General features: G+C 36.9%; 1 protein-coding gene across 1 annotated transcript in view; it reads left to right on the forward strand.

Annotated features, from left to right (window-relative positions):
- Positions 1 to 23284, forward strand: part of LOC121319607 (alpha-synuclein-like) — a 73616-nt gene extending 50332 nt beyond the window's left edge. Inside the window, exons 5-6 of the mRNA XM_041257209.1 lie at positions 21943 to 22035; positions 22790 to 23284. Of these exons, the coding sequence (XP_041113143.1) occupies positions 21943 to 22035; positions 22790 to 22822 (126 nt within the window). The 3' untranslated portion in view covers positions 22823 to 23284. The remainder of the gene's footprint in view (positions 1 to 21942; positions 22036 to 22789) is intronic.
- The last annotated feature ends 747 nt before the right edge of the window (positions 23285 to 24031 follow it).

A 24031-nucleotide genomic window follows, 5' to 3' on the forward strand; every position in this document is an offset into this window, starting at 1 on the left:
GCACCGACATTGCTCGCCTCGAAGCCGATCCCGGGACCAATTAATTCTGCACCGGTGAATCGCTCAAAAGCATTTACAGCCCGGCACTGAGCACGCAATTATCGGCACCGAGCGCAGGTACAGCTTTTCCATTTGGTAATGGTAGTCATTCGAATTGAAAGGGGTTGAATACTGCCGTATCGCATACTGTACACAAACCCTGGTTCCCTGAAAGAGAACGACAACCATTATCGAATGGGAAGAGCCTCTCTGACCATCAATCACTGAGCATATATAAAAAAGCTGTGCTATAGGGGCCCTGCTGTGAGAGGGAAGTCCCTCCCACCTCCTGTTGAAGAGGGATGTCCTCACAGTAGCACATGGCGGTTTTCTTTCCAAAACAGAGGTCAGCTGGGGACATGACCTCAAAGGGTAATGGTTGTCATTCTCTTTAAGAACATAAGAACATAAGAAAGTTTACAAACGAGAGGAGGCCATTCGGCCCATCTTGCTCGTTTGGTTGTTAGTAGCTTATTGATCCCAAAATCTCATCAAGCAGCTTCTTGAAGGATCCCAGGGTGTCAGCTTCAACAACATTACTGGGGAGTTGATTCCAGACCCTCACAATTCTCTGTGTAAAAAAGTGTCTCCTATTTTCTGTTCTGAATGCCCCTTTTTCTAAACTCCATTTGTGACCCCTGGTCCTTGTTTCTTTTTTCAGGCTGAAAAAGTCCCTTGCGTCGACACTGTCAATACCTTTTAGAATTTTGAATGCTTGAATTAGGTCGCCACGTAGTCTTCTTTGTTCAAGACTGAACAGATTCAATTCTTTTAGCCTGTCTGCATATGACATGCCTTTTAAGCCCGGAATAATTCTGGTCGCTCTTCTTTGCACTCTTTCTAGAGCAGCAATATCTTTTTTATAGCGAGGTGACCAGAACTGCACACAATATTCAAGATGAGGTCTTACAAGTGCATTGTACAGTTTTAACATTACTTCCCTTGATTTAAATTCAACACTTTTCACAATGTATCCGAGTATCTTGTTAGCCTTTTTTATAGCTTCCCCACATTGCCTAGATGAAGACATTTCTGAGTCAACAAAAACTCCTAGGTCTTTTTCATAGATTCCTTCTCCAATTTCAATATCTCCCATATGATATTTATAATGTACATTTTTATTTCCTGCGTGCAGTACCTTACACTTTTCTCTATTAAATGTCATTTGCCATGTGTCTGCCCAGTTCTGAATCTTGTCTAGATCATTTTGAATGACCTTTGCTGCTGCAACAGTGTTTGCCACTCCTCCTACTTTTGTGTCGTCTGCAAATTTAACAAGTTTGCTTACTATACCAGAATCTAAATCATTAATGTAGATTAGGAATAGCAGAGGACCTAATACTGATCCCTGTGGTACACCGCTGGTTACCACACTCCATTCTGAGGTTTTTCCTCTAATCAGTACTTTCTGTTTTCTACATGTTAACCACTCCCTAATCCATGTACATGTGTTTCCTTGAATCCCAACTGCGTTCAGTTTGAGAATTAATCTTTTGTGCGGGACTTTGTCAAAAGCTTTCTGGAAATCTAAATAAACCATGTCATATGCTTTGCAATTATCCATTATCGATGTTGCATCCTCAAAAAAATCAAGCAAGTTAGTTAGGCACGATCTCCCTTTCCTAAAACCATGTTGACTGTCTCCCAGGACCCTGTTACCATATAGGTAATTTTCCATTTTGGATCTTATTATAGTTTCCATAAGTTTGCATATAATAGAAGTCAGGCTTATTGGTCTGTAGTTACCTGGTTCAGTTTTGTTTCCCTTTTTGTGGATCGGTATTACGTTTGCAATTTTCCAGTCTGTCGGTACCACCCCTGTGTCAAGAGACTGCTGCATGATCTTGGTTAGCGGTTTGTAAATTACTTCTTTCATTTCTTTGAGTACTACTGGGAGGATCTCATCCGGCCCAGGGGATTTGTTTATTTTAAGAGCTCCTAGTCCCTTTAACACTTCTGCCTCAGTTATGCTAAAGTTATTTAAAACTGGATAGGAACTGGATGACATGTGGGGCATGTTGTCAGTATCTTCCTTTGTAAAAACTTGTGAAAAGTAATCATTTAACATATTTGCTATTTTTTTTTCTTCCTCTATGATTTTGCCATTTGTATCTCTTAAACATTTAATCTCCTCTTTGAATGTTCTCTTGCTGTTGTAATATTGGAAAAACATTTTGGAATTGGTTTTAGCTCCCTTAGCAATGTTCATTTCTATTTCTCTCTTGGCCTTTCTAACTTCCTTTTTGACTTGCATTTGCAGTTCTGTGTACTCTTTCTGTGTACTTTCTTTTTGGTCCTTTTTTAATGCTCTGTAAAGTGCCTTTTTTCGCTGAATATTTTTTTTAATTGATCTATTAAACCATTTTGGCAATTTAGTTTTACATTTAGATTTGTCTACTTTAGGGATATAATTGTTTTGCGCCTCTAGTACTACGTTTTTGAAGAACAACCATCCTTCTTCTGTGGGTGTTTTCTCTATTTTACTCCAATCTACTTCTGTTAGTCTCTGTTTCATGCCTTCATAGTTTGCTTTTCTAAAATTGTAAACCTTAGCTTTAGTCTTTACTTTTGGGGATTTAAAAAACACTTCAAATGAGACCATGTTGTGGTCTGAGTTTGCCAGTGGTTCTCTGACCTCTGTTTTAGTTATTCTATCTTCGTTATTTGAAAAGACTAAATCAAGGCATGCCTCCCCTCTAGTCGGTGCCTTGACAAATTGTGTTAGGAAGCAGTCATTTGTCATTTCCACCATTTCTATTTCATCCTTCGCGCTACCCACCGGGTTTTCCCATTTTATTTGGGGGAAGTTGAAATCCCCCATTAGTATGGCTTCTCCTTTGCTACACACATTTCTAATGTCATTGTATAACAGATTATTTTGCTCACCGTCTGAATCTGGCGGTCTATAGCATGCTCCTATTATTATGCCTTTTGAATTTTTGTCTGTTATTCTGACCCATATTGATTCGGTTTTATTTTCTTTGTCCAGGTTTAACACCTGGGCTTCAAGACTGTTTCTTATGTATAGCGCTACCCCTCCTCCTCTTCTGTCCTGCCTGTCTTTCCTATACAGTGTATACCCACAAATATTATATTCGTCCCCATCACTCTCAGATAACCACGTTTCTGTAACACCTATCACATCATAGTTACCTGTTAGTGCAGTAGCTTCAAGTTCTAGAATTTTGTTTCTGATACTTCTAGCATTTAGATAAATACATTTAATGGTTGTCTTACCCGAGTTGTTGTTCTTGTTTTGATGCGGTCTCCCTTCTGTTTTTTTGTTGATTTCTCCCCCCTTCCTTTCTAGTTTAAATGCTTCCGAACCTGCTCGAGGATCTTTTCTCCAAGTAGACTAGTTCCCTTGTTATTTAAATGCAGGGAACCAGGGTTATGGTAATAATAACGTTTTGTTTACAGTATGCAATACAGCATGAAACTTTCACTGATTCATAGACATAAACTCGTCCATGATTGATTTCTTGCTTTAAGCTGGGTTTATTAATAATAATAATAATAATAATATAATAATAATAATAATAATAATAATAATAATAATAATAATAATAATAATAATTTTGTAAGATTAACATTTAAAGTTTTCAGAATTATTATTATTATTCAAACATCCTTGCTTTTTTTTTTTTTTTTCCAGCAGTTAAGAATGGAAATCTTATGTGTGCATATGGAAATGTGTTTACAGCATTGCCAAACAAAACGAGAATACAAAGTATTTATTTAAATAAAAATACTTTTTTTTTTTTTTTCTAAATTATGACATGTCCTGAATTTTTGGCAGATGTGATCGGGGCATCGGAATCAGGTTTTGCAAGCTGCCCATGGCTGGCAGGTGCAGACTCGGGTTTTGGCAGTAGGCTACTGTCGGTGGATTCTGTTTTTCTTTTTGCAACAGCTACAGACGCCTCACAGGGAACATTAATGATGCTGATGATGGCATCAAAAATAGGCTGATTTTCATTCTTGAACGACTGTATACCCATTCATAAAGTGCTTTCTGACAGTCGCCCGTATTCTCAGTTAATTCTATGAATAGCAATATGGACGACTTTTCGTTAGTTTTAAACAAAATGAATTTTATTATAGCAGTAGGCAAGTACTTTTATGAATAGGGCCCATAGTTCTAAATTGGAGAGTAAATTACTCAATGACCTAAAACCTTATGTTGTGGATGTAGTGCATGGTGATACTGACACCTGTAATGTGTTATTATATTTACAACCTTGTTACAAATAGGTGGATGTATGCCATGGCTCAGCCTAAATATCTAATCTGACAGATCACAGTTACTTGGGTTGTGGGTTAGAGGTCAATCATGCAGTCACACAGCAGTGGACTTATATCATACGTTATGTATTTTCTAACATTTGTGTATAGGACAGTAATGGATAAGCAAATAAATGGAAAACTCAGTTGATAAACTAGATAATAACAGCGGTTTTGGACAACAGAATAGTAGAACAAGCTTCTGTGATCTTGTTCTTGGCACCTACAGGCATGGAAAGAGAAAAATTACCTCCATGATCCCATGTAAAAACTCTTTCTAGTCGTCCGAGGGTGTGGGAATTCACTGGACACAAGTCAGAAAAGTGGATTTGAACACCACAGGGGTGCACCATTTTATTTACACCACAAGGTGACAATGTTGCAGAGCTCAACCCAATACCAGCGATGGTAAAAGGTTGGCCGTTTGGTGGTGACGTACACACAGGTGCCCAAAATAATAATTAAAACAAAATGCACAAAGAAAAAGTAAAATAAAATAAAGTAATAAAACTCCAAATAAAAGTTGCTGCTCTTGCAGCGTCTCCCCCACCGCTACTTGTATGGCTCGGGTCTTCAGTCTAAGCTGTGCTCTTCCCTCCCTATATTCTTTGGGGTCACAGAAACCGTCACTGCCAGTTTTGCCTGCTAACCCACAGGAGCGCCAGATCCAATAAACATTTGACAATAGAGGCTGTGCTACATTGACCTGGGCGTAGTCTCCTTCCCAGCTGGCTGACTGATGGAGTGTTACTGTAGCAGTGTAAACAGCAGTGGTGAGGGGACCGTCTTTGCACTTTGTTTAGTGCAGCAGAGTTACGGGCAGTTCTCATTAGAAAATGTTATCAAAGATTAGGTTGAGATATTTCACAAGGAACAGTCTTACACTGATGGGCCATCTTGGAGAACTGTCTGGAGAACGTACTATCTTCATGTCTGTCCATGGTTGCCCTATGACCTATCAGCAGTGTTATGACAGGTATTTTAAATGTTTTTGTTTAAAACCCTGTTGAAAATGGCAAAAAATACTGTATAAGAGACATTTTACTGTATCACTTTTTTTACCTGCCATTCTTGATGTTGGAAAAAGTGAGTATTTTAATAAGCATCTTTTCCTGAATAAGCTCTCCATCTGCATCCATCATTCTCAGCCCATTACAGTCTGTACAGCTCAGTAATTATGCCTCCAGTCACTGACCCCACTAGAATCTCAGTTCTGTGCACATTGCAAGGGGTTTGCGCTGTACTGGAGGTGGGTATGGGTTTTCAAATTGTTTGCGTTCCTGGGGAATGCTTTGGGAAACTGATTAACGATTATTTTCAGTGAAAAGAAAATGTGGAATGCAATCTAAGCCTGTAAAATTATGTTAAAATAAACCTTTGTAATTTTCTATTCAAGTTTGGAAGCAGACTCCGCAACTTACAGCTGATTTTAGGAGATTGACTATACACTAAATACAGTTGGTCCATGAATGAGAGAAAATTGTTAACTCCGTCAACTTCTGAGACAAGTCACTCACTGCCAGTTCTAACCTGTGATTTAAACTGTATCATACAATATTATCTGGGTATTGCTCCAAAAGTTTGTGATCTATGCCTGATCTGCTACCAAGCAGAACACTGGCACCATCGCTAGTGAATGCCACAATGTGTTGTTTTAGACTGGGGTCATCAAAACAGTCTTTAGCGAGACATTCAAGTCAATGTTTAACAATTTTTTCTGGTTTTTGATCTGGAAGTTCAATGAGATCTAAAAACATTGGTTCAAGTTTTTTTTTTTTTTCTATCACTTTCAAATTTGGGGTACATACAGTGAGGTTTTGCTACTCAAGCTGGTTGGCTAATCAGTTTTGTTGTGAATGTTTTTACACGTTTTCAAAAGCAATGTGGTCGATAATTTACTAAGCACTGTATCTGGAGTTTATCCGAAATCCTATGTGAACTCCATTTTTGTTTTGTAGTTCCAGCAAACCAAGATGATCTGAAAAAGGTCTGTTTTGAGTCAAATAATATGTAGATTGGAAAATTGCACACGTGGACTTTAAATGAGGCATATTCTTGTGTTTTTTTTTTTTTTGAATGATTTACGTTTGAATATAATAATAACTAGAACAGCCAGGCAGTTTTACGGCTCCCAAGCCCCAGTATCAGTTCCCGTCTAAGTGTGTTTAGTCCTCAATATGCCAAGTTTAAAATCAGCAACTTCAATTGTTCCACAGAAGAAGATTTTGAAAGTTTTTTTTTTCAAAAATGCATCAGGCGGACATTTTGTTTAACGCACAAATGCCATTTTTGAAAATGTAAGTTTCACCAACACAGGCACAATGGTTTTCAAGTTTGGAGTTAATCATGTGAACCATTTTTAAACTGAAGCAATTTTAGATATAACAACAAAATGTAGGAGTGGCAGCCATATTGTTTCACAAAGCATAACCATTTTAACATATTTGTATTCCGCTGTCACCGGAACGATTCCTACCAAGTTTGGCTTCTGTTGGTCAGACGGTTTTCAAATAAAAGCAGTCTGCTGTTAAGGGCGCGTTTCGGTGAAATTTGTGGCAGCCATTTTACTATTGAATTCTATCACAGCAGCTTCTGCTTTGCAAGCAGGTTTGGATTATGATAATATCTGCAAAGTGTCAAATCAGTCACTTCAGCGGCGCCAAAGAAGAACATTTCAGGAGTTTTCAAGAAGAAGTGCGTCACATGGCCATTTCAGTTTAACACCAGTTTCTTAAATGTCAGTTGTTTTTTTACAGTGTCAAGGATGATGCTTGTGAAGTTTCGAGTTAGTCAAGTAAATCATTTGTCAACTGAGGCAGTTTTAAATTTCAGATGTAAACATACACCTAGTGGCCGTCTTGTTTTATAAAACATAACCATTTTGACATATTTGTATTCTATTGTTACTGGGACAATAACTACCATGTTTGGAGTTTGTTGGTTAAACGGAGTCCAAATAGCAGCAGTTTGCTGTTAAGGGCGCGTTTTGATAAGTCAAATTGCTTTTTTCAAGATAGCAAAATACATTTTAAAACAAACTGCTTTTTCTAGCAAAATACATGTTTTTAACCTGATATTATATATATATATATATATATATATATATATATATATATATATATATATATATATATATAGATATTATCCCTAATATATAAATATATATATATAATTATATTACACGAAATGTTATATGCTTTTTTTTATCTATACACAAAGAAGTAAATTTAAAATATGGGTTATATTTTTTAAAGTAATGGGCACAATACACAATGTAATAAAGACATGTTTTCTTTTTGAATTACAAGAAAAATGTATAGGAAGAATTTAGGACAATCTCTGTTTCTAGTTAAAGAGTGAACATGGCTTTCAGGCAGCTATATTTGCAAATGCTCGCAGAGTATACCATTCCTTGACTTGTCTACTGAAGAAGTCCTTAGTCGATTTATACTTTGATTAAACATAATAACATTTTGGTTTATTTCCAACTCAAACACATTGCATTTATGTGTGGTTTATTTTGAACAATACTAGTTGTTATTCTTTATTTTCCGGGGCTGCCTACCTCTACAAGGCTTGCTTTGAGGCATCGCTGACAATCGCTCAGCTGTACTGTCCAGGAACTGCAGTACTTGATGTTTCCTTTGGTCCAGATGTAGTGTTCACAAAGTTATGCATCATACTACATATGCCCATTATCATTCATTTTCACCAATTCTTGTGCTGTAGTATTAAGACTATCAGCAATAACAGATTCATTTTCCTGTGATTTTTGAATGTCTTGTGTTATTTTTTGTAAGTGTTGATTTGTTTCATTTAATTTACTTTCTGTGATATAATTTTGCTTTAGTTGAAATTTGCGATAACCTTTATTCTTCCTCTGTTAGACTAATATTTAAGGCTGGTCCCCCAACAATAGACTTTGAGCGGTACAAATCTTTGTACGTTTTTCTTTTGCTGTGTATTTTAAATCATAGTATATTTTTTAATATCCTCCATATCTCGTGTAGTAATGGATACATGTGACAGAGAGTGAATTAATCCGAGTCAACAATCTCCCTCCCAAAGTGCCCCAGACTGGATGGTTTGACAGTTCATTCCAGGGTCAGTTGGAAGTCGGCTATCCAGGAAGGGGACGGAGCCATAATACCAGAAGGCGATGTGTCAGTCACGGATTGGAGGAGTCGTGATTACACTCACTACGGAAGGGGCAGGACTGAAGGTATATCAGGGGATGTGACAAAAGGGAACTGTTCCTCTGTTATGGTTACGAAACGACCAGGAGGAATAAAAAGAAACCGTGTCTTGTGTATTTATCTGTTGTTATTTGTCATTGTAAGCGGCTAAATATCTGGGAGCTGTCGCTGATAAGCCAGCATCAAACCCGGACTGCACTGCACCACTGTTAAGCACTTGTATCATATTCACAACACCACTTTCAACCGGAGCACTCACTGTTGGACTGGTGATATAGGTGTTATAAAGTGTGTGTTTGTTATTATTTTGGGACTGAACCCCCTGATTTTGACGGCTGTACAAATCTTACCATTTAAAAGCAATTAATAAAGCTTTGTTTTCACCATTGAACTGTTGTTTCTAATCACTGCATCATCTCTACATCTGTGCAATTCAAACCACTTTGCCACAATACAGCATTAACTTTGTCCGCAATAGCCTGCCAAATTAGATTTTTCTGACCTTTTGGATTGTTGTTTTTTCTTCCTAAATAATCAGTCTTCATTTTGCAAAAAGTTGCAGTGGTTTTATACTTTGAGTTGCGGTGAATTTCCTGTGTTAATTCATGTTAATGTATTCATTTCCGCAGTACTGCGATAATTGCAGTTTCTCTGCAACTCCTTTAGATTTCACTCGCGATTTTATGCAAAATATTCGCAACGCAAGCAGAGTTGTGAGAAAGATAAGAGAATTTGAAAGATCTTTGAATATTTGCCCCAAAATGTCTAACTACATGTGATAAGTGTGAGTGGTGTAGTGAATAAAGCAATGTCCAAAAAGTTATGTTTCCCAAAAAATATCCGTGTTTGTAATAAATAAACAAAAAGAACCACCCCTCTACCAGCAATGGTATCGGGGGGAAAAAAAAACAAACACAACACTCCGCAATAATCCCCACTCCAACAGTCCCTTGCACGAAAGTGTGCTTTTAATCCGCAGGGTGGTGCTCTGGTGATGTGGGCTGGCTCTGAGGCTGCAGCCACTGACTCCGTACTCCTCCTCTGCAACAAAAACAAACAACAAGTAACAAAAGAAAATGCAATACTCCTGCCGGTGGTTACGTTCTCAGCACAAGGCAGTGTACTGACGTAGCTGCTTCCCCTTTGTACCCATGCACTCCTCCCTGCAAACAACCCGTCACCATGGTTTTTCCAATAGAGGGCCATCCCGCAGCTGCTTGCAATGGAGTCTTTCCGGGTACTTGCAACTACGCTCCCCTCCTAATATGGTTACCTTCCGGTTTCCACCTACCATCAAGGTGGTCCATCTAGGAGGCAGCAAACCACTGTCCTTACACGGCGTGTAAGATTTGCAACACAGATTCTTTCTCTCTCTATCACACTACAGCATTAACAACTTTGACTTAACTAAATACTTTGCACGCTGCCTACATGGAAAACTCCTTTCGTTGTCCTGTATGTAAATAATAAATGACATAGATTTTAAAAACACAGCACAGTAGAGATTTCATTATAAAAGTAATTTTATTAAGTCTTGGTAACTGCATAGGACAAAAAACTTCTTCTTCCACCATATTAACGCTGTGAGACCTCAGCTCCTGAGCTAGAATACTCCACCAGAGGACACAAGAGTTTACAAATGGCCACTGTGCTCTCTGACACTCTCAGAGTGTGTTTACGAACGCACCCTTAATTTCCGGAAGTCTTTGGAATGGCGATTAGTTGATTGTGGTGAGTTGGCAGGATGTGCTTCAGTGATACAGGGATTTTTTCAAATTTGTTCAGTGATTTATTGCATTGTTATTATGGAAATGATATGTCCCCCTTGAGCCGTGGTCTCCAGCCCCTGTCCTTGAGAGCTACTGGGTCTGCTGGTTTTCGTTTCAACTGAGTTCAGTTACTTAATTGCATCAATTATTGGCTTAATTAGTCAATATGGTGTTCCAGAGCCTGCAGGATAGGGGCTGTCAAGACCAGGGTTGGAGACCACTGCCCTAGAGATGAGGAAGAAATGAGACCAGTTAAGACATTTAGAAATCTACACTGCCTGGTGCCAGCAAGGGTTTAAGCCTCACAAAAAAAAAAAAAAAAAAACACTAATCAGGGCTCCAGACAAACTTTTGTCTTAGTAGCCAATGGCTCCTGGGCAAAAAAAAATTGGTTACCAAATCCAATTATTGGGAGGAAGTTGGTTTCTACCAAGTTGAACTGCTTAAAATACAACAACTTCCTAAGACACTAAAGTGATACATACTAAAACAGTAACTAAATGTTCCTACTCACTTGTTTGTTGCCATGTTCTGCTGAATGGTTATCTATGCAGCTGATGACTACAATGAACTCAGCATGCTTCTATTTTAGATATTGTGCAAGTATTGTGTGTGCAATTGGTGCTGCAGTTCACATATTCAGTGTTTGTTAGTTAGTGAAGTCCTGATCTAACAGCATGTAACACAGACAGCTCTTATGTTAAGTTTCAGTGAGTATGTTACTGTTACTCATTTATATTAGTGATTTGGTCCAAGATACACATTGCAAGATTGTTACATTTGCAGATGATACCAAAATTGATGGACTAGTGGACTGAAACAGCAGCCCAGCTAATTCAAAGAGATTTGGACCTCATCTGTAACTGGGCAAACTTGTGGCAAATTAATGTTAATGTTAAGACATGTAAAGTATTGCATATTTTGCATAATAATCCATACCATAAGTATAAAATGAATGGGATCGAAATATGGGACGAAGACTTTGAAAAGGATCTTGAGGTTATAGTGGAGTCATCATTAAAAGTATCTTGCCAATGTGATGAGGCAATTAACCACTTCACCATAACATACGCACAATGTCAAATGAAAACCCACTTACAGTACCATGACGTACCTGCGTATGTCAAGTTTCCCCATTCTATTCCATGACCAGTTTATCAGTCTAGCGTTTCAGGTTTCATTCTCTAAGGCAGTGCTAGTATTGTGGAATGTGCAATGAAAGTCGGGGGAGGGTCAGGTGACATTTATATCCAATTGCATGTCATGTAGCGATTCCAATCTACCTATAGGTGTTTAGAAGACAGATATATTACGGGAAGCCATTCAACTTTTACAAGATATATATATATATATATATATATATATATATATATATATATATATATATATATGTATATAAATATATTGATAATTTAGTTTTATTATTAGTTTTACTTGTTTAGTTGTAGTTTATATAGTTTTTAGTGAAAGCTAAACATGGCAACGTATGTGGTCTTTCTATAATGAGCAACGGGAGTGAAGTTGGTTCTGAGGATTTCGATACCAGTGACAGTGATGCTGACTTATCACTCAGCGATCATGATGAAGAGGATGTGGAGCCAAGAACAGTACAAACTGTACAAATAAAAGAGCATGCATTTACTTTACTGGTAAGCCAGCTGCAAACGGGAAGCTGTTTGGTTTGAAATGACAGTGCTGTGACGAAATACTATCAAAACACAGCACAGGGTACAAGGCAATAAAGCAGGTGTCTGCGGCAGCCAGATCCATCACAATGCCTGCGCAAGTAGCTGTGTGCACACATTTGTGACTATCCCTCCAACACAAGGGAAGCAGAGACCGCAAAAAAGGTTCATGGTCTGCTATGAAAATGCAAACAAAAGAAAAGACACAAGAAAAATGTGCAGTGGCTGTGAAGACAACCCCGGGTTCTGTTGTATTGAACATTTCAATAAATGGCACAGAGCAAGTTGATAATGGCACATGTTTTGATGTTTGATTTTTATTTGATAATTAATGTTTACTGATTATTATTGTTATTGGCAGCGTTTTTGTTTTCATTGTTAAAAAAAACAAGTTTTTATCTCTATATTGAACATGGGTTTGTAGTACACAGGAGCATAAAGGGTTAATGAAAAACACAGTTTAAGTCGTCTATTTGTGTTTTATTCATAATATGTTAACATTTTATAGCAATTAAAGGTTTGAAAACATTATTATTATTATTTTCATAATCTGGTACCAGGGAAGGGGTTTCATTTTTACATCTGGTGTTGAAGTGGTTAAAAAGGCAAATCAAATGTTTGGCTATATTGCAAAAAACGTGGAATACAATTTAGAGAGGTTATGCTAAGATTATACAATACCTTAGCTAAACCCCACCTAGAATACTGTGTGCAGTTTTGGTCATCTCCCAACAAAAAAGACAATTGCACTCAAGCAAGTACAGAGAAGGGCAACTAGGCTGATCCCAGGACTTAATGACATGAGCTATGAGGAAAGGTTAAAATAATGAAATCTCTTCAGCCTAGAAAAAGAAGGGAAAGAGGGGACTTAATTGAAATCTTTTAAATCATTTCATGGGACGGGAGCAAGAACTGAGTGGAAGAACCTCAGGAATTTAAAATAGGAGAGAAGTGATTTGTGAGTTAGGAAAGAGTACAAGGTTTCCCCTCGGTAGAGGGCAAGGCTAGCATGGCTGGGCCACTAAGGTTGGGAAGTGAGCTTCACTTGCCCCCAGAGGGAAATCTTTGCAGAGATAGAGCAGCATAGTGAAGGAGGAAGGAAAAAAAAAAAGCAAGACAGAGAATAAGCGCATGACTTGAGGTTTAAATAGGGAGTTTGACAGATATTATTAGCGGGACAGAACAGGGGAGGAACCCTAGCTTAGGGTTACTGTGTTCTGCTAGTGTTAATTACAGCACCTTTGGACTTCCATCCATTTGTATTTGATGAGATTGTTACCGTCCTGTTCACATTTCAGTTTAAAACATCTACAGACTTTTTTCTTAGCCCATTTATAAATATTGACACATGTTTTAAAAGGGAAAGGCAGCATTTCTTTGTGTTACAAGTGATAATGGCTCCTAACACCCCCCCCCAAATAAATGTTTTTGTTTATTTTCTCCTTAAGCTCTGTTTTTAATCCACAGCACCCCACCCCATCTGTAGTAAAATGTTGAGTAATTTTTACCTCACTGTGTGGCCCTAAGCAAGTCATTTAACCTCCTTGTACTCCATCTTCCGGTTGAGATGTTGCAAGTGACTCTGAAGCATAATTCTCACACCCTCGTCTCTGTAAGTTGCCTTGGATAAAGGTGTCTGCTAAATTAACAAATCAAATTCAAATAATATCATGTAACTTTTTAATTTCAACAAAAATACAACACTCACCTAACAGTACAATATTGAAAACCAAAAGTAATCTCAGTCCTTTCTGCTATCTTCAGTTTTCATATAAAGAATGTTATCTTAATATTACAGATATCTTGGCTCTGAATCAATACAGGAGAGCACATTGTTTTAAACGCTGTTAAAGAAGGTTGCCTACTAAAACAAGTCTGCCAGCTGATAATCAAGCATTTGTTATTTTGATTGAATAGCAGATTTCAAAATAAGAAATAATTCATAATTAATGAATATAATTAATCATTTTCAACCTTTTGTTAAAAGTAACACCGTGAACACTTTTTAAACAATTTTTTGCTTCTGAAAACTGTCCTGCATCTTTAATTTTTGTATAATGACTGCCTGAGTAAAGATGAGCAAAAACGTTACTGCCCCATCTTGAATCAGACGTACACAGGCAGACATTTTCAAAGAAGTGGGAGTCATGGATAGTCAACAGTGATATACTGCTTCTTTTAAAATGAAAGTTGTGGATTTTTTAGAAACACATGGGAATAGAAAGGCAGGAAGAAAGTATGACATTAATGAATGTTGTGTCAGGAAATGGAGTCCATTTAAATTGAAGCTTTCGGAGAGCAAAAAAAAAAACAAGTAAAGGATTTAGTGGACCAAAACATGGACGGTTCCCAGAAATTGAGAAGTGTTGCTGATTTTTTAATTTAACAACTACATTCTGGCTTCCCTCTCAGTCAAGGAGTGATTTGTGCCAAAGCCTGTGAGGTGGCTGATGCAGTTGGCATACAGCGTTCATAACTTAAAGCAAATTAAGTTGGGTGGAGAAGTTTATGAAACAGCAAGTCTTTTCATTACGCAGATAAACCACTCTGTGTCTGAAGCTGGCTGACAAATTCGAAGAGAAGCTTGTACAATTCTAGCGTTTCGCTATTAGGCTCCATTCTAACAAACAGTACCAGCTTGGACAGATTGGAAATGGTGATCAGACCCCCATATATTTCGACATGCCAAGCAATACCACAGTTCTTAAAAAGGGAGAAAAACAGATGAGAGTAATCACAACTGGAAATGAGAAGCAGCGCATTATTGTAATGCTCTGTGACAGCAGACGGCAGCAAACTACCTCCCTGCATCTTTTTTAAGCGTAAAACCCCACCAAAAGAAAAATTCCCCAAAGGCATTTTTGTTCAAGTACAGAAAAAGGATGGATGACAGAGGAGCTTGTACTGGATTGGCGGTAGAAAGTGTGGTTTCAGGATCCTGGAGCCTTGCCAAAATTGAATGCAATGCTTTTGCTAGATGCTTACAAAGTAAAAAAAAAAACAACACTGCGTGAAACAGACCTGGCTAGCATTCCTGGTGGGATGACATCACAATGTGAACTTAAACTTAATTTAAAGATAAACTTAAAAATCTATATCAGAAATGGCTTGGGAACGGAGATGGACAACTGATGCGAACTGGACAAATGCACCATGAACCTCTGCCCCTCTTGTGTGAGTGGATTGTCAAAGCATGGGATTCCATTAAAACAAAGGTTGTGAGTGCTCCATTAAGAGAACTAACAACACAGAACACAAGATTCAGTTGGACATCAAACTGTCAAGTGGCCTTTCACAAAATAGGTCTGATAGCATTAAATACCCAGATAGCTCACGTTAATCCAAGGTAACAGTACTAACAGTCGATGCCAGTCCAGTAGGTCTGGTAGCGCTACTTGCACAACAGGAACCAGGTGAAAGCAGCCGTGTGTATGCCGTATAAAAACTGACCAAAAATATTCTCAACCAGAGAAAAAAGCCCTCACAGTTGTATGGGCATGTGAAATTTTTCATCTCTTCATTTATGGTGCTCCATTCACCATAAAGACAGATCACACGGCACTGCTAACCATAGTTGGCAATCCTATATCCAAAATGCCTGCCCCCATTGAAAGATGGGGTCTACAGGCCTATGATTACCAACATCCACAGACCAGGAAAAGCAAATAAGCTAATCGATTATATGTCAAGACATACTTTGGAGCAGCAAGTACAATCTGAATCAATGGCGGAGCAATACATCAACTTCATAGCTTCACATGCCATAACTAAAGCCTTACAGTGGAACAAATCATCAATCCACACAAGCAGACTCTGAATGGACTCATTTAGATAATCAGGTCACAGCACTGGCACAAGGTTGGCAGACTTCCCAGAAACAGATGTAGATTTAACAACTGAAATTATATTCAACAGTTATACCAATGCCTCTGCAAGAGAGAACCTTTTCAATTGGGCATGAAGGACACCTTGGCCCAACATGTTAAGTTGTAACTAATAATGTAAAACTGGAGCCACTGCAAATATCTTCACTACCTGAAACTGTCTGGGGCAGCATCACAGTTGATATGTATGTACCACTTCCAACTGGACAATACTTTCTAGTTGTTATAGATGAGTACTCAAAATATTCAGAGATTGAGTTAATCAGATCTGCATCAAGACTGAAAATGGACCTCCTTTCCAGAGTCATGATTTCCAAAAGTTTGCTGATTACTTGGGGTTCAGACACAGAAAGATAACTCCCTGTTGGCCTCAGACAAACGGTATGGCTGAGAGATTCAAGTGGAACAAAAGCCACTTAAACAAGAATTTTACAAATTCCTTAGAAACTCGAAATATAGCTCATGCCACAGTAAAGAAGACACCTGCTGATCTTCAACAGGCCCATCCACATGAAACTACCTGATCTCAAATCTCAAAAACTAGGGGAAGATAAGGAGGTGAGAGAAAGAGACTTCAACAAAAAGAACCAGATGAAACTATGTGCTAAAACAAAAAGAAGACCTGAGACACAGTAGCTGTGTACCAGAAACGAACAAACAAACCTTCAACAGTGTTCAATCCAACTCCCTATCGTGTCATCCACCGAAAGGGAAGTATGATAACTGAGGAGCATGGTTAACACAGAATAACACGCAGTGCATCAAGGTGATGCCCAGTACCAATGCTGCACTGGGTGAGAGTGAGGCGACATCTGACATTGACTGGAATCAGAGAAGGACAAGGGATATACAACAACAACAGATACCGTGCCAAACCAACTAGCCAAAGAAGAGTGGTGAAACCTCCAGCAAGACTGATACAAGAAATTTAAAACATTTAAAACAACATACTGTAGCAGCTTTACAAATGTTTTTTTCAATGTTTTGTTTTGTTTAAGACTACTGACCTTGGTTTACAAAGTATTATATGATATACAGTTAAATAGACATAACCATTTTTAATTTTAAATTTTATAATAGAAGTGAGCAAATAAAATAACTAATTTACTAACTTCTGTTTTTTTTTTTTTTTTTTTTTTTTTTTTTTTTTTTTTTTTTTTTTTGTGCAAAGTTGAAAAAAAAAGTGTGGGATGTGTAATGTTCAATTTGTGAACTGCATTTTGTTATCCAGAATATAAATTTATATAGAACACTTCACATATAAAAGGCTGATTTACGATTCTCTGGTGTGTGGGTAAAAATCAGACAACACAGATTAAAAAAAAAAAAAAAAAACTTAAATCCCACTTGGTTTGTTACCTTCATTCAGGGGTATATTTTGACACGGCTTACTGTATAAAACTATATTAATGTGCATTTTGCACTCTTTTTTTTGATTATAAAGAAAAAAAAAACACTTTTTTGGATGGTGCTGGGGGTAAGCCATCTACGTAGGCTTGGTTGGAATTTATTTTTTTATTTTGACACCTACTTTTGTATGTACGTTTGGCTATAAATAAATACATTTGAAATGCCATTTATGTTTGTAGTTGTCGGTTATTATACATGTATACCATGTATGTAACACTTTATTATATATTTCTTAAGCTTTTAAAATTACGATAGAACTCCGTAACCCAGTACACAATGTGTATAATTAATTGTTCGGTGAATTCCTCTAACCATGCATTATCTGGTTCTCGTTTTCTTTGCTCAACAATAAACTCAACATGATTAGACGTAGCCACCGAACACTTACGTGTGACAGACGTGTGAAGGTGAAAGTGTACAATGTATAGAGTGTGGGGGGAGATTGACAACATTACAAAAACATTTAGGCAAAATGATCTGTTACCTGTACAGAAACTTTATGTAATGTCTAGTATCTCGTTTTTTTATACCAAGATTTAATTATTTACTCGTAGGTTTTTATTTTTGTTTTATTTTTTTTTTATAATTCAAATAAAATCTACAGTAGAGGTCAGTTGTCATATAATGTATGTATCCAGGGTTCAGGCTACAGTTGCATTGATAACTTCTGTAACAATACACTGGGTGCAAATAACAGTATATCATTTTAGCAATATGACAAGTGTTCTGTAAGGTTACAAATGATTAAAACAAGTGAATAAATACCATTCATAACCACAAGTATAGAAAAGGCTTACATATTTTCATACCTACACATATTGAATATCTAGGTAGTCTGTAAGAAATGAACTCTGGTCCAGTACACTCTCTCTCTCTCTGTATCAACTGCATCACAGCCGCGCTTTGTTACATATCTGATTCAAGATGAGTTATATACTTTTTCATTAATTAAAACCATCCTTTCCCAAATGCAAATTAACTCCTGATAAATTATGACAACACATATTTCCTTTTATGTAAACAAAAACAACAGTCGCAAGAAGCACTGCTCATTAAGATATTAACATTATTTCGTAAATCAACATAATTTCAGAACCGTATTGCGTCGAAAACTTTTACGGTTTTAGTTACCGACGTATGACTAAACAACTCAATGAGACTGTAATAGAAATTTGTGCGATTATTTTGACATTATCATTTATGACCTTTTAAAAATCCCACCAACTTTGTGTTATAGTCAGGGATTCAATTAATACATTTGTTGTGGAATAACGTGGAAAAACACTGATTGTCTGTTGGAGAATTTTTTGTTTTACACTTGGGGCAGGGCAAAAAACATGCAAGGCTTTTTTTGATTGTTTGATATCAAATCAATACACTTATCATATATAATCACCAACACAGGTAATTTTGCTGGTTGAACGAGGTGCACTGTCAGTGTCACATTCATGCTGAAATGTAGTTACAGTTTACTTCAGTATCCAGTGCGTTTTTACTACTCAACAAGCTGTTTAAAGATGCTGTAAACGATCAAAATCACACCTAAATATCGGGTCAATGAGTTTGGCAATATCCATCCAGGTGACAAAGATTAACTTGAGATAAACTAATATGAATACTATTTTTTGTTTTTTGTTATTACTACACAGATGTATTTGTAATGTTTAAAGTACCAGTAAAATTGTATGTTTGTTTATATTATTGATTGATTTTAATAATTTGTTTAAAATAAATTACTTAAATATCTCATTAATCATAACTCTGTCACTGTCCCAAGAAAACATAAAATGAAAGATCTTTGAGATTGATTTTAGACTTTGGGTAATTGTGGGCAAAACCCGTAATGAAAAATCTTTGTGATTAATTTCGAACTTTGACCGGACAGTTCGTGAATCGCCCGGGCAATCCACAAATTGCCCAGTTTCGGGGTTTGCCCGTAACATAAAAAAAAAAAAAACAACCTTGAAAGTAATAGTAAAGGTGAACAACGTACATCATAAATACAGAAGTATTTAAGAGGTTTCCAGTGTTTCAGTGTTCCAGCGTTTGTGGTGCTTCTTGGTAGAATGTTCATCCGAAAAGGTTCCTAAGTGCAGAGTTTGAAAATCAGCTTGTGTTCTTTCTGCATTCTGGTCGTGTGTGTTCTGTAGCATTGCTAAATTCCACAGACAGTAATGTCAGCAATGGAATATCCATCAGTATTAAACTGGATAGCTACAGGTGACCAAGGTGGAATTGACCTTAATGCTTATGAGGTATTCTACAAAGTGATCTTCTAAACGTCTTTTAGCGTCTCCAATGTATAGCAAGCTGCACTGTTTGCAGGTGAACAATACACAACACCCTTGGTAGGGCAAGTAAACTGTTCATTAATGGGGATAGAAGATTTATGACCATTAATTCCAATGTTTTATTTGTGTGTTTACTGGTTTAAAAACTTGGAAATTCATGGTCCAAAATCTTAATTGTTTAAAACAAACAACTCACTGGACTTTTTGGCATTTTAGTTACTGAAGGAAAGTCATGTTTGGCAGAGTTGTAGTGAGCAGATTCATTGGGTTCAACTCACAAATAACACTCACATGAGTGAGATATGGTAAACTATTGCATAAATGCCTTTGAAGATAATTTGATTAGCCCCTGGCGAGTTCTCCAGTTCAAAAAGGAAATTCTATTTGTAGTGGATTAAAATTTCTCACTGATGTAACTTGCAATATGAAGCATACAAAACATATTAATGACATTGTAACAGGGCCATATGGTATTTCTACTTGTAAATAAAGAAAGTCTGTTTGAAGTTTTCACCAGTAAAATGTCCTATAGGCCAAATTAAATATTCTTCTGGGTCTGAAGTCAGTGGTGTGTACAGGGGTGGTTGATTATTGCCATCCCTCTGGCATAACGATGACACTACCAGCAGGTTACGCAAACAAGTCTGGCCAAGCTATCAGTTTTTTCTTTTTTCTTCCAGTCATATGTGACATGTGTCCACAACTGACATCTAAACACAATGGGGGAAAAATGTAAGATGATAAACTAAAAATCTCACAAAGTACTGTAAGATTCTAAGGGTTTTACCTAAAGGTGATATAGATTAAACAAAATGTCACACAAAGACGCAAAATTAACTTTATTATGTTATTAGTCTTTATTGTTTACTTCTAATATAACAAAATATTACATTAAGCCGTAAGCATATGTAAAGAAAAGATGCTACTCTTTCCTGTGGGCAGTCAGGTGGCTTCTTTCTGCTGCAGGTCTGGAGCCTGAACTGCGAATTGTTACCATACTCAAGAGCCTTATATATTCTTGTTTTTACACAGAGGGTGGGGAGGGAAACTAACAAAAACTAGTTACTTCACCTATGGTTGCAGCCTATGGCAAGTTAGTTAAAATAGCAGTCTCTTTATGGCTACGTGCTGTGGTGAGTTAATCAATTTAACTCCTAGTGACCTTTCAATGCTTGCATAACATTCACACAAGTACAAACAAGACATGCAAAAGTCACACTTTAGCAAGAAAATATATTATAACAGATAAGAACCATTTTACTCACAGCATATATGCAACCCTATGGCTGCATCATGCCCATAAATATTGATAATGTAACAGTACACTTCCAGTTAAAGTGACACAAAGTATTTACTCCTAGCTTGCTTATTTCATTATTCTTATCCTCTGTAAAAGGGGATCCTCTGACAGAAGAAAGACCTCAGGGTATTTCTGTGGAGCTTCGCCTAATAGCTACCTAAGAGCACACACAGCCCTTTCTTGTAGCAGACTTGAATGCACTAGAGAGTTAGTACCAGTTCAACCCCTCTCACAGCATCTATTCTATCAGTGACCTGGGTTTAGTTACATGTCCATATATACATATGTATTTTGATATCATGATTTACTGAAAAAGTAACAGCACAGCCTCCTGAGGCTAGGTTTGTTTCTGCTGCTCACCTGATAAACTTTCTCCTGTCACTTTAATTACCTTGATTGTTTTGTTGATTCTCTCTCATGTTACTTTAGCGTGCAGTCTGGGCATGAACAAGACATGCTGCACATGTCTGTTCTCTTGCTAAAGTTGTCGTTAAAGGTAATGCAGCATCATAAACACAGGAGAACAGGAAGTAGGAATATTGACCTGTTTAAGGTACCACAGGAAACATTATTTGTTACAGCAGATAAGTCAAAGCTTGAAATACAGGTACGTTCATTTTACATAAAGGAGACATGGATTTAGTACCATAGCAATGGAATGTAACTCAGTTCTACATTATGCCTAAATACATTGTGAATGGAAGAGATGGAGTAAGTTGTTACCATAATACATGTCTGTGGAAAATCCAGATGAATTCCTTTATATGTTTTTATTTAATGGATTTGTTTCACCCAACTCAGCTTAGTAACACCACAGGGACACAATGACTACAACTGTGTTGCTATGACAAAGAATGAAAACACATCCTTGATATCCTTCTATATGGGTCCTTCATTTGATTTAAAATAAAGATTGTATTTTTTGCAAAATTAACTATACATACTTCTGGTATATGATAATTTCTACTGTCTCATTTCGTCTATCCAAAACAGCTTTCATCTACTGTACTATGAAAATGTGTACTAGATGTCTTGAAAAATGTAAGATGGAAATAATTGAGTGACTTACTGTTTTTTATGACAGGATGAAGATATTCTCTCCCAGGAAGGGTTAATGGAGAACACAGGAGACATTCCAGTGGATCCTGACAATGATGTTTATGAGATGCCACCACAGGTACATTTAAAAATAAAAATTTAAGTCTAAGTATTGATGCAATACTTATAGGAACTGCTTACCTCTTAACTGTATAACTGTGTATGGGCTTGGGTACGCATAGTTTTCGAAAATGCAGTTTTGTTCTTTGGTTTCATATATTAGCCCATGCACCTATTGGGATATAGATGTCTTTATGACTGAAGATAAGTGGAAATGCAAGAGCTGGAGGATAAAATATTTATGACTATACAACAGGATAGTACTTGGTTAGTTGTGATAATAAAATTGCTAGAATCTATACTGAAGCCATGTAGGTGGATTTCTATTATTTCTTATTAAATCTACTAAAACAGTCCTACATACAAGCACCTACGCTATCTTGTGTAAGGGTACAATACATAAAACTGTATAACATTAGCTAAAGCAATAAAAATCCTACCTGTGTGTAGCTCAACATTGTATAATTTGTATAATTATTTAACCAGCATTGTATCATCACAGTTTGTATGCACTGTACAATGAATTTATGTTGTAATCTAATTTTCTGCTCTTACCTGAACTTACTTCTCTTTCTCATCCTTGTAAGCTAAATTTCAAAAACTCTACTGTACCAATTTTCAAGTAAACTAGGCATACATGTATGAGCTTTAATTACAGGCAATTTTCCTCCATCCAAATGTTATGCAGACACTATATGCACCACCTATGGAGTTCTACTTCCTATGTTGCTGTTATTATATCCTACAAAGTATTTTGTTTGTTGTTTTTGTAGGGGGACTACCATGGTTTCCAGTCAGACGCATGACTGTCAAAGTCCTGTACCATGTTGCGCCAAAATTGTGATTTCTTTTCAAGTTTGTAAAACAGTGAGTTTTGAAGTCTTCCATCAACAGTAACTGGAGTGTATGCACTTTTGACCTGCCACCATTTAAGTGACTCCCTCCCACTGGAATGAGTGTCTGGTCAGAGGGACATTATGTGTTCTGTGGGCATCTGTGGCTTTAAAGGATAACAAAAAAAAGTATTAATGACAAAAAACACCTAAGTGTCTACTGCTTTGTTAACATAAAACTGAATTATATATTTTTGTCTGTGAATTGTCACTGTGTAAACTGGTGTTATGCAATGCTGATTTTCTATGTTTTCTATGTATAAACTGAAATGTGTAAATTCACCTATGTGCATGAGGCTATGCACATATTGATATTGACTGTGAATGTTTGTTACGTCTGTGATGCCTTTTTTTGACTTGTGTTTGTAAATAAAGTGTTTCAAACAAAAAACTAAAAAATGACATTTATCACTGTGAACAATTTTTACCGAAAGATGACATTGAAATAGTCCTTTTCTAACAACAGAAAACTATTTACAAAGCTTTTGCACAATTTTTTTGAAAACTGCTAATGTTACAGAACTAACGGTGGTAAATGTTATCACTCCACCAATATAACACAATCTTTGAAATCTACACAAAATATTAACCCTTAGCGGTCCATTTATTCAGCGCTTGTCAGGCGCATCAAGTCCAATTTATTTTCACACATGCTGTTTATCTTACAGCGCTGCTTAAATTATTTTTTTTTTCAGAGTAAAACAGGTTTAAAAGGCACTGAATCGCAAAAGGACACTTAGTACTGTATCTCCAGTCAAGCCCCAGACCTTGTTCGCTGTGTTTTTCACATACCTCTTTATAGACGTGAATACTGATAAATCCTCTCCTGATCATTCGTTTTATCACCAAACTCCTCAATAATGCAATCCGTTATTATTTTATTACTATAATATCTCAAAAAGCTCTGCAAATGTCTGTGATATTATGTCTGTGTTATCTCTGTGGTGCATGAGGCAATCAGATACGCCCTTTTTTTCAGCTTCATTCGGCTCCTATCGGTCTCACTCAGCCATTAAAAGGTTTTCTCTGCTTTTCTGGAGAAAAAATGACTAGAGACATGTGCTTTACGTCTTTTTGATGATGTTGGACTGGGTGGAAAGGGAAAATTGTAATGTCGGACCT

This window comes from Polyodon spathula, chromosome 1, assembly GCF_017654505.1.
Source record: "Polyodon spathula isolate WHYD16114869_AA chromosome 1, ASM1765450v1, whole genome shotgun sequence".
In the NCBI taxonomy this organism is placed as follows: domain Eukaryota; kingdom Metazoa; phylum Chordata; class Actinopteri; order Acipenseriformes; family Polyodontidae; genus Polyodon; species Polyodon spathula.